An 11,620-nucleotide genomic window follows, 5' to 3' on the forward strand; every position below is an offset into this window, starting at 1 on the left:
TGTGTGCTCGTTTCAATTTCTCCAAACGAAAATATCGAAATCGTTCAATTCGATTTCGTATGATTTTTTAAATTATGAATAATTTAATTTTTTGAAAAACAAAGCATGTCACGAGGACGGTTAAAGTTGAATCGGAAGGCCTCATAAGGGTATGAAAACGAGTGATCAGAGGCGATAGGAATTTCATGAATTATCGATTGGAACAAAAATAAATTGAAGAAAAAAACTCCTCCTCGGTGCGTTGTGGAAAAAAAATTAATTTGCTCATTATACGATAGACGGATATTGAGTTATTTCCTGAAACTTCAATGACGTGAAATACGTCGTTGCGAACGAGAATGTTGCCGGTATGATAAATTGATTAATAAACCATCCGCTAATAGAAAAACTTCAGATTTTTACATGTGAATAACAAAAAGGCGTTTGTCACTGTACTTTTCACATGTGAAATAATGAGATGACGCTTCTTTGCCAACGCGTAATATTTCTTTCAAAGCTTCACAATGCAGTCTTGTGTCAAACGGTTATAATTAGGGCTCATCTCAGTACACGACTCGTTTTCAATTATTCAACGTTGAACGATGAGTTGCGATAAGATCGCGAATCTGCTTTAATTGCGAGGGGGAAAAAGAAGCGAGAAAAAAAACAATACAAGACTAATCAGCTGAATTGGCTTGATTAAAATTGATTTAGTGTTGGACGACGAGTCGAGTCTTTTTCTTCCTTCCGGAAGTCCACGATTTTTTAAATTCCCTCCGAGAAGTGGACAAAAATGTTTCGAGTCCTCCGTTCGTCTCCCCTCGGTTCGAAGCTGTAACGTAAATTGAAAAGAACCAGCGATCAGGTCTCTTCAATATTTTTCGATCCCTCATTTTTGCCATAAAACAAACGTCAGTGGTGACGGCGTCGTGTGGTCAGACGTTCAAATAATTGCTTCCCAAAGAGCGCATAAAAGTGGGAGAAACGAATTCGAATTCGTTCTAGAATTGGAAGTGCGTCAAAAAATCCGAGTTTTTTCAATTCCTTCAACAAAAGGATCGAAAGAACGAAGTAGCCGAAAAACTACGATTCTCTGCTTTTCGCAATACTCGAAAAAAACGAGCGTAAAGAATTTTTTCCGGGACTTCCCCCTCTCAATTTTATTCCTTTCGCTCGTGGGCCGGTGATTATTTATGACGACTTTTTTCTCCCGAATAACGACGAAAGGGAAGCGTGACCAGGATCGCGAAACGAAGGTGGCTGCGCGCATGCGCTCACCGCAGCGTTTTCACACTAGAATTATTTCGGCCCGAGTGTCGAAAAGTTCGAACGAGATAGTAAAATACCGAGGGGAAAAACGTCGAGAATATTTTTATTCTTATTTATTGACGTGCAGAAGTGGGTCGATACAATTTTAAGGGAAATAAAAAACTAACGCAGGCGAAGAGAGCGAGAGCGAGGGGGGCAGTGTCGCAATGGAATTCGCTCGTTCCGGTATGACGAATGACTTCGCATATTTCATGCTGCGTATGATATTCCAAGTTTGACGAAAAGAAAGAGAATATCGCGATGCATGCATTTTCGGAACGAAGGAAAATCGGTGGAAATGTCACATCGACGAAACAATTTTCGTATCAATCCATAGCCGGTTATTCAATCGAACGCAGTTGACTGCGTTATAGCAATCAATAAATAAATTAACATGCGAAGAATGATTTTAGTATGAATAATTGTTTGGTTGATATAATTGGTAAAATGAGCAAGCAATCGAGATACGACGAAACCTTGAATAACCAATGGGATTCAAAAGTTTTTCTTTCTTTTGTATCCGACCAATGATTATTTGATTTTTATTCAAATTTCACCTCGAAAAACGAATTAACTCGACTGGTTTACCGGACGACATTGTATACTTTGATCGAAGGTAAATGCCGCAATTGTGAGGGGAAGAGAAGTCGATTAATGAAGATAACGAAGCTGATGTTGCATCGAGATTTACGATTTAATTTTACTTTACGATTTAATTCATTTGTATAGAGAACGTTCCGGCTCTTCCGCTGTGAAGAATACGACAGAGAAAAAAACGTTTGAACGTCAATGTAGGTAATCCAGTCCGTTTGAAACGATCGGTGAACGTTCTGGAATCTTGTATGAATTTGCATGAACCGACGTCCTCGAATCATCTGTATTTAGCGATCCATTACGCAAGACCTTATCGCGATCGAGGATTACGAATTGATGTAAAACGAAAAATTTGACCTCAGGCAGTACGTACGATCGTTTCCTTCTTCATCTCAACTTTTTTATGGAGTTCTCGGGGGCACAAAAAACGAAAGTATCGTCTCGCGTCGATTGCTCTGATCTCGTTATTCCATTTGGAATTTATTTCCATATCTATATTTATACAAACGAATTAAATTCGAAAAGTTCCTGTATCATAGAAAATATAGACGCTCGAATGTCTCATGAATAATCAGATTTTAAATCATTTTTCATAGGAACACAATGCGATATTTAAGTGAACAAAATATCGACCAATCTCATCGTTTAAATACGAATATTTATGAATTTAGTTGATATTACAAATAAAATTCAAAAAATAGGTCGACAAAAAACTTTCAACGACGTTGCATGTGCGTTCGTTGTTTAGCCTCGTCTATTTTGCAAGTTAAGCAGCTTTGGACGTGGTCAGTACTCGGATGGGTGACCGCTCGCAGCCATGCTCGTGCCTCAATGAATAAGCAGGGAGGGGGGAGGAGGCACTTTTTCCGAATTTTTGCTGACCCGAGCCAGCTGAAATTCTACAAAAATATTGAGGCCCGGAAAAGGCCACAAGAGTATAGACGAGAACGACGAAAACTGAAACTGAGAAAGAAGAGAATAGAAAAATAACGATGTCTTGATAAGAAATACAGAAGCTCGGACACCCAACACTCTTCGCTGCTCGTACTCTCATAAAAACATAACAACGTTTGACGTATGAATAAACTTGTTGCTAGTGCCGAAGAAAAACAACGAAAAGAACTGTTGTCGCCATCACCAGAAATGTAAATCGTTTGTGACTTCCGTCAATGACTTTACACTCGTTGAATCGATTTTTCAAATGAACTTTTTTCTCACGAGCCGCAAAATCTCGTCTCGACGGGGTTTACAGAATTTTAATCACATTAAAAATAACTGACAGACCCGTTGCGGATTGTCATAACGCTAAAAAGCCAGAAAAAATATTTGTAAACACGAATAAATGAATATTCGAATAAATGTCGCAGAACGATATCGACAAGAATTTCGTATCAGCCGAAAAAAACGGGAGGAGTCTAACTGACGAAAGATCGCGATAAAAAGTGGGAGAAAAAAATGTTTACAGCGACAGTTTCGCACACGCCACAGTCGCGAATCACGAGTAGGCGTGCCGGAGACCCCTCGTCACCGAGACGCTACAAATCATATCGTCAATCGTCATAGCGCAGACTTAATCTCCCGTTGATGATCGTATAGAAAGAAAAAAAAAAAGAAAAGACACACGCGCTCGTGCCTAATCGTACGGTAATCGATACAAAAGAGCGAGCAACCTGTAAGCGAGATCGAGATGCCCGCGTCAAGTGAACGTACAGTAGAGTCTTTGTTAGTTCAGCGGTGCGCCCCTTTCTCCGACCCTCCAGTGCGATCGCCACTTCGCGGAACCGACGATCGTGCGACATCGCGTTGTGGTTGGCTCAACACTCCCTTCTACGAGTTCCGCGAACCGACAAACGCTCCGCCACGCTTCTCCGTCTCAAAAAAACTTCAAATCGAGCTTCTGTTTAGTATTTGTAATTGACACGGTGAGCACGAAATTATTCAGAAAAAATGAAATTTCCTTTGATTTTGGACTGTTTCATTATTTGAATGAAAACGGATTATTGTGAGACGAATTTAAAAAATTGTCTACAGAAAGTATCATCGTTGCAGTCGCTGTCGAAAATACTTTCCTGCTCACCGTTTGATGCATAAACACTTGAATATTTTTTATCTCTAGTGCACTGAAAGGTAACTGCAGAAAAAAAATGGCGAAATTTTTCATCATTTCCAATGTATTCACATATATTTTCCTTCGTTTCCCCTACAGAGCATCGCAAACGTGATGCGCGATTCGTCGTACCTCACTCGATGGGGATTGAACGTTCTTATAAGGCAGACTGACACTCAGCCTCTGGTGAAGATGACTGCGAAAGAATTTATGTTTGGCTACGAATCGACACTCGTTACCCTCGGCAATACTTTGTTACCCTCGTGGATAAAATTCGACAAGCTCGGACTCATCGATAGGGTAAGAAAATTTGTTTTCCATACGATTCATTTATCGTCCCGGATTTCTTAGTTGTTGTTGTTGTTTTGATTGTTTTTATACTATTTTCGTTCGCACAGATGTACGATTTCGATGGAGACTACGAGACGGTTTATACTGGCGCGGATGATGTCAGAATGACAGGTCTAATCGATAAATATAACGGCGACGTAAATCTGCCACAGTGGACTGGGAATTGCGCTAATGTTCAGGGAGCGAGTGACGGTGCAAAATTTCCGAGTTACATCGAGCCGAACGACACGTTATTATTCTTCAGAAAGAGTCTTTGCCGGAGTGCTAGCATGGTTAGTGACAGTCTTTCAGTAGACGCTACAATTAATCGCATTTATAATTTTGAAAAACTGTCAAACGTTATTTGCTATATTTATTTGTTCGCAGGTGCGAACGGGCGAAAAAGATGTCCGAGGATTGCATACGTACAGGTACAAGTTCCGAGAAAACGAGCTGGACAACGGGGCCCACAATCCAGAAAACAAATGCTTTTGTAGACACGGACGTTGTTTGCCACCAGGACTCATTGACGTTACGGACTGTTATTACGGTGAGTTCAAACTAAACACGATAGTTCGCATGCGAAAATTTAAGCGAGTACAACAAATATAAAAGTGGACCGAGTTGTTTACGCGTCAACCGGCCGACGAATTGTTATAAAGGTGGAGCCAATCGGGTGCGTCGGTAGGAATCGCGAAAGCGTCCTACCGACGCTGCTGCCAAGTCGAGCGGTGGTGAACGCCAAAACTAACAGATGATTCCATTTCCCATGGGAGATTATCGTAAAAATGAATCATCGAACTGATTATTCCGCCCGGGAATTGCAACGGTGGTGAAATAATTGTCATTCAACTACGAATACCCAGGGGGGAAAAAAACGTATCGAGAAAATGTTGTCTCGCGTTAGATTCGCGGAAAATCATGAGAAAACAAATTTATACAGTGTGAACTTGTGATAAAAAAAAAAACGACGAAATTGTCGATAGAAACGCGGACTATGATTATTTATCGAGTACAAAAAAAATCATTTGCGTTAATGTGAGAATAAATTTCGTAAGAAGTCTATCGGGAATCATATAACAACCATTCTTAACGACTTGAACGCGTGCGAACCTTGTCATCAGACTAACAAAAAAATAAGAACATTGCACGAGATGGAAAGAAGTGGTTTTACAAAAAGCTACGAGTAGAAAAAATCTTCGGCAAATGACGCAGATGCCCTGGAGCCAACGTAGGAAAAGTCTCGCGTTAATTATTATGTACGTACGCTCGTTTGATTATAGATTCACATACGAATGCTGATAAAATTCACCGGCACGCGGTAGCAGACACGATCATTTTTCTGCAACACTGTTTTGGACTTTTCTTTCTTTGCGTAACTGTCGAATCTTACTTTTTTAACGTTCTTTTTATGAAATGATTCTTTTGAGCTTTGATCGATTCACTCGGTTTCTCACTGTACCTACAAAGCTGGCAAAACACGTCCAGCGGTTTTTTGAGGTTATGTTCGCTCTACATTTGTTTCGACACTTTCGACGCTACCGTTTTTCTCTGCTTACCTCAAAAGGGTATTTGAGGCATTTGATTTTCCGAAAATTATTCGAATTTTGAACAAATTTAATCGTTGGATTAATCTTGCTGGAGATATTCTTGATTTTCTGTTTTTCGTGTTAACGGGAACGGATGGGGTGAAAAATTGGAAATAAAGTTCTAACATTCGATTCCGTTGAGTCGACGAATAAGAGACAGTTGACTGTAGATGCGCGCTGTTGCAAAACTTCCGTAAATCCCTTTCGTGGATACCCAATCCCCATAACTTTCCATTTTTTACCATAATGCTCTCTAATTTTCGTTGAAAGCGAGTTTAAATTGGCGCACGATCGCGACTCTAAACCAGGACGCAATTGCTAACACTGGAGAGAAAAAAAGTAGAAAACATGTCACTGGAAAGTTTTCATTTACTTCCGGTTGATTCGTACTGCAATTGTCCGGATTTGTATCTCATGGGTAAAATTTTAGGCAAACTATTATAAAAGTACGTGATATTTTATCAAAATTGGCCGCAAACGGGTTGAGAAGGTTAAATCAACAAAAATTTGGAACGACGAAACTAGACTCATCAAAAAATAATTTCTCGACAGTCCTGTGGAAAATTTTGATGGACACGAAATTCAATGATAATCTCGTCGTAAATAATCGTTCCGTTTCTTTTCACACTGCGGATCCTTTTTGCTCGGGAACAATGGTGGATGCTACTTCGAATCATAAAACAATAGAGTGATAAGAAAATATTTTGTAACGAAGAAATACATTCGTGAAGCTGCAAAACTGCGCATTTTCTCTTCCGTGTTCTCAATACACAATTATTGAATAAAATTTACGAAGAAGCGTGTGTCGCAGAGGCACTGTAACGTACATGACTATCGGCGCGCGCGGATAGTTTTTTGTAAAGCACAGCGCGGAGACAAAGGTCGCAGACACGTCAACAAAAACACAAACAACTCTGACACCGCGTCACTGTCGCTAGTGTCGCTTCGATCGCGTATGCACCTCGAGAATCCTTCCCTCGCGTCGTTTTGACGCGAAGCGAGTACGCGCGGGTTTCATCTCCGCGGAAACTCAACATTTTTGAAGTTGCACCTTTCAATAAAAAATACCCACGAACTCTTTCCCTTTTGCGTTAAAAAACGTGTACGATCTGCCGACTGACGTTCGACATTGAAACGCGTGAAAATACAAACCGCTCACCTCCATTTTAAATCAAACAATAATTATTGTTTTGCAGGCTTTCCCATAGCGTTGTCTTATCCCCATTTCTACAAGTCCGATCCATCGTTGCTCGCGTCAGTCGAAGGACTCGAACCCGAACAGGAAAAGCACGAGTCGTACTTCTTCATACAACCGAAATCAGGCCTTCCTGTGGATCTAGCGTTTCGTTTCCAAATAAACATGGCGCTGCAAGACATCAGCAGTATTGCCAACGTTGAACGTTTTGCGAACTTTGTTCTGCCACTTCTTTGGTTCGAAATCGTAAGTACAATATATATATACAAGTCGCATATACATATTCGAGCCTCTCCATACGTATAAATATTACCACATATGAATAACCGGGATGGTCGTTATTCGGAAAGTTTTACGAAATAAAATTGCAAGATCTGAAGGAATCTCGATGTTAAAAATGACGAATTCTTGGGAAATTTCGATTTGCAAGAAAAATACGAATACTTTGGATTATTCGCGAAAGATAATCGTGCGATGTCAAATGAATAACCATACGAAACACATAAAAATTCAACGATTCACTCGGTCGTTGAATTCCAGTGAACAATAATGTCTACAATGGCAAGAATAAAAAAAGACGCGTGCTGTCGTAATTACAGGTTCGAAGTAATATTACCAAGGTCAAATGACGATCTCGCAATGGAGGTCGGCGCGACATATCCGAACATAAAGAATTCCAACGATTTTCTCTTATGCGCGTACTGAAGATTGAAATACTTAAAAAAAATGACGAAATTTATAAAATACTGAAAAAAAAATCTAATTCGTCTTCGTAATGTTTGCTCGACAGGGAATGTACGAACTTCCAGAAAATATGAACAACCGTTTCTGGCTGTACCTGAACGTGCTTCCCGTAGTTCAGGACGTGGCCTGTGGCGCGTCATTCCTCGGTGGGCTAATATTCCTCGTGTGGAGTGTAACGAAAATATTGCTGTACAGTCCGAAAGGAAGTAACAAGCAGCGAAGTTCGGGAAAATGGTTCGATACTGAAGTACAAAGGAAGAGACTGAGCTTTTTGAACGAGAAACGAGGATCGGTCAAGTCAAAAATGATGGACACGTACTACAGTTCGCTCCTCGATTCCAAAGACGACGGTAACACGGCCGAGCAGCACGATAACTCCGAGTGTCTCAAGGAGGATCTCGTTTGAGCGAGAAAACTAAGGAACGTCGTTTCCTACCAAACCAAAACGATGAAGTTTGGAAGAAAAATAACGGGGTTAAATATACAACGGTAAAAAAATGTCCGTCACGAAATCTGCTGAGAAAAAACAGGAATGAAGGCCAAAAGTCGATGAATTCTTAAATTCTCATTGATATATTTTCCAAATATTTTGTTCACCTCTGGAGTCCCAAGGGTCAAAGCAATACCGCAATACGTAAATTATTTTTAAGCATAATCGTATGAGCTGAAGTTGAGTCGATTCGAGCACTCGCGAAATGGCGTCAAATCAAGTCGCCGTTAAATATTAAACGTAACCTAAAAACATAGAATCGAATGACACTTTGTACCGATAAATTGTTCATAGATGGCGCCATTAGTGATTTCTCGGGATGATATTCCAAATTCCAACCGTTTCTAGTTTTATTACGAACGCAAAAACACACGACGCACTTGCACACACAAACCCACAGTTCATCCATGTTTCGAGACGAGTACGACGTGTTTTTGTTGCCGAGTTTATTTGTCACGGAATAGTGTGAAAATACGAAATAGCCTGACCGCTTTTCGCTTTAACGAATAACAAAATAAACGGACATCGATCAAGTCATACTGACGACGATGCATACGTTCACACGAGCAACTCGTTCTACGCGATCTGTGAGAGGTCATTTACGCGAACAGGTTAAACAGGACACGAATCATCCAACCATACGGATCTGTGCAATGAGACCGATCTGTAAATGTATTTGAGACGGTTTAGCGCTTCGCTCAGCAGCCAATGTTCCTCCGTGCCCCATTTTTCGAACCTCGTCGCGACGTTTTCACGCGGCACGAAAATTCCGAATCGCTTTACGGGAGTTGTACATTGTCACATTTATGTACGATTTGGAGAAGCGCGTAAACGCGTTCTCACTTGTTAGAGATGTCAAGGTGCTCCGCTTATTTACTGGCAATGGGTCTTGTAAATAAAAAAAAAAGAACAAGAAAAAAAGAAACGTTTTTAGTGATTAAATGACAAATACGATAAGTTATTGTGTATATGACACATCTGACAGCAGAATCGTTGACTCAACTGTGTCTCTGCCATGCGCGTACGGTCTCGTCGGAAACTTCGATTCAATAGCTATGGAATGACGCGTAGGATTTTTTTCGTTGGGATATTTCTTATTAGCCTCGTAGATACGATGAGAATTTTTTGGGGTTTTTTTTCTTTCCCTACGGTTGATGGGAACTTGAAATAAACATATTGTGGCGACGGGATTCGGGTGATTCGACCACTTTTTCATTCCCATTGAATTTTTAATTATATTCTCATCAACGCTGATTCGTCAAGTGGTCTCGTGTGAGTTTTACTCTCCAGGATCAATATTTATCGATTTATACTTTATTTATTTTACTTTATCCGCAATAAGCTCGAGCACAATTCTTATCGAATCGAACTTTCGATCGGGCCTGCACGAAGCAAAGAAACCCGCTAAATTCGTTATTCAATCTCGTCACGGGTCGTTCACGAAGCGCCATTTCATTTTTCGTTTCGCCGCCATTATACTTGAGCAGCGATTCCGTCCATTACGTTCTTTTTCCCCGTGTTTGTTCTTTCGATAATATCAAATATCCGAAAGAGTGAGAGTTTAAATTAAGTGAAGAGTTCAAATTAAGCATGTTGTTCACTCATTTCATTACCACACAAACAAAAACATGCACGAAGAATCCCGTTTTAAAGTGAAAGTGTTTTTTTTTTTGAGGTTATCCCGAGCCTGAGAATATTTTACTTCCCCTCGACAACCTACGATTCTGCAAATCAAATAAATCAACAGTATTTGACACAATTTACGTATACAACTAGAATCCTCTACGGACATTCTTTTTTTCTTGCTTCCTCCGTGTAGACAAGTTTAAAACGAAGTGTAAATATGTAAATATGAGAAGAAAAAAACGAATAGAAAAAGCAACACACAGAAACAACAACGAATTTAGCCACTTAAAATATTTAACAATTTAATATTATAAGTTTAATGCTCTTTAAATCGTTTACTTTTTAACGCAAATTACAGTTAAAAAAAACTTGAAATAAGATGTACAAATACGAAGCCACAGACTTCGGAAGAAGGTTAACCGAGACGTGAGTTTTTCCAATTAGAATTGAAAAATCTTTGGGTTATCTGAATATTCAATGGAAAAGATCGGTTGAAAAATAAAGAAACGAAAAATCTTGAAATAGTTTAGAAATGTTCGTATTACGAAACGAAAATCTTGCCTTATAGTGAAAAAACAAAATAATATGTGTGCGTGGTTGTCACAGGAAAGGGTTCCGATATATTGTTCGTTGCTTCTGTCTCTTCAACACATTTTTTAGGCGTATTTCTATACGTAGTGAGTCGTTATAAGCGCCTGAGAAATACTTACCAAAAGTGACTAAATTTTACGTTACAAATCGTCAATTTGTAAAGAAATATTGAAATTTTCACTCGATCAGTGTTTCGTAGTGCGTGATTTGCTCGGCCTCTCAGCGGACGGAGCGCACGTTTTTTATCATCAATAATCACTTTTTTCTATTTCTCTAATCGCTACTATAAAGTAAGACAATGATTTATGCTCTTGCTTTTGTTTTCTCATCATCGAGAAAAAGGTGTCAAAAATTGAGACATGTCACGCAACGAACTTGGCGTAAAAAACAACGAAAAGAAAATATCATTTTATACTATTGTCCTCGTAATGGTCGTTTCTTCCAATGCGTTTGCAAATCGGTTCCATTTTTTCCAAATAGCTCTATACCTACCATGTACTGAGTTTAAACTTAGTTTAATGATGGAGAAAACGAACGTTAGTGAGTTCATGATCCTAGATAATTCATTATTTTATTTACGCTGTTGTGCGGAGTGGAATGTGATAGTTGTCTATTTTTCACGTAATTATATCATTATTATTATATTATATTGTCGCGTTATCATGCAACAACACATTGTGAGTCTTGCCAGTGAAATGTTCTATACACTGCGATTCTTCGTAAAAACCATTGCTCAATAAAGAACAAATTTGTTTTCTATGAATTATGAATTATTATTCATTTTTATGTCTTCGAATTATTTCATCGTCTCGACGAATTTCGCGTGTTTACAACTTCCGAAAAACTTCATTTCTGCTCGTGAACCCTTGGACAGTACATCATTACACAAAGAAACGAACGAAATTTTTCACGCAAAAATTGCAATGTCCGTTAACCTGCGCATGGCAGCACTAGCCTCAATAGTCGGGCAAAATGGTTTGTGGAAAAAAACATTTCTCGAGTCCAGTGGTTAAATACACACGAAAATGAAAAAATTTGATAAACACTATTTATTGGAAAGACGGGAT

The 11,620-nt window shown here is 39.3% G+C and overlaps 1 protein-coding gene across 2 annotated transcripts in view; it reads left to right on the forward strand.

The window, feature by feature from the left end:
- LOC122409378 (scavenger receptor class B member 1-like) overlaps positions 1–11,316 on the forward strand; it is a 49,953-nt gene extending 38,637 nt beyond the window's left edge. For both annotated transcript variants that reach the window (XM_043416900.1, XM_043416892.1), the window contains exons 4-8: positions 4,088–4,288; positions 4,387–4,611; positions 4,706–4,868; positions 7,104–7,348; positions 7,893–11,316. In XM_043416900.1, the coding sequence (XP_043272835.1) occupies positions 4,088–4,288; positions 4,387–4,611; positions 4,706–4,868; positions 7,104–7,348; positions 7,893–8,252 (1,194 nt within the window). In that variant the 3' untranslated portion in view covers positions 8,253–11,316. The remainder of the gene's footprint in view (positions 1–4,087; positions 4,289–4,386; positions 4,612–4,705; positions 4,869–7,103; positions 7,349–7,892) is intronic.
- The last annotated feature ends 304 nt before the right edge of the window (positions 11,317–11,620 follow it).

Source organism: Venturia canescens, chromosome 1 (assembly GCF_019457755.1).
Source record: "Venturia canescens isolate UGA chromosome 1, ASM1945775v1, whole genome shotgun sequence".
Taxonomy (NCBI): domain Eukaryota; kingdom Metazoa; phylum Arthropoda; class Insecta; order Hymenoptera; family Ichneumonidae; genus Venturia; species Venturia canescens.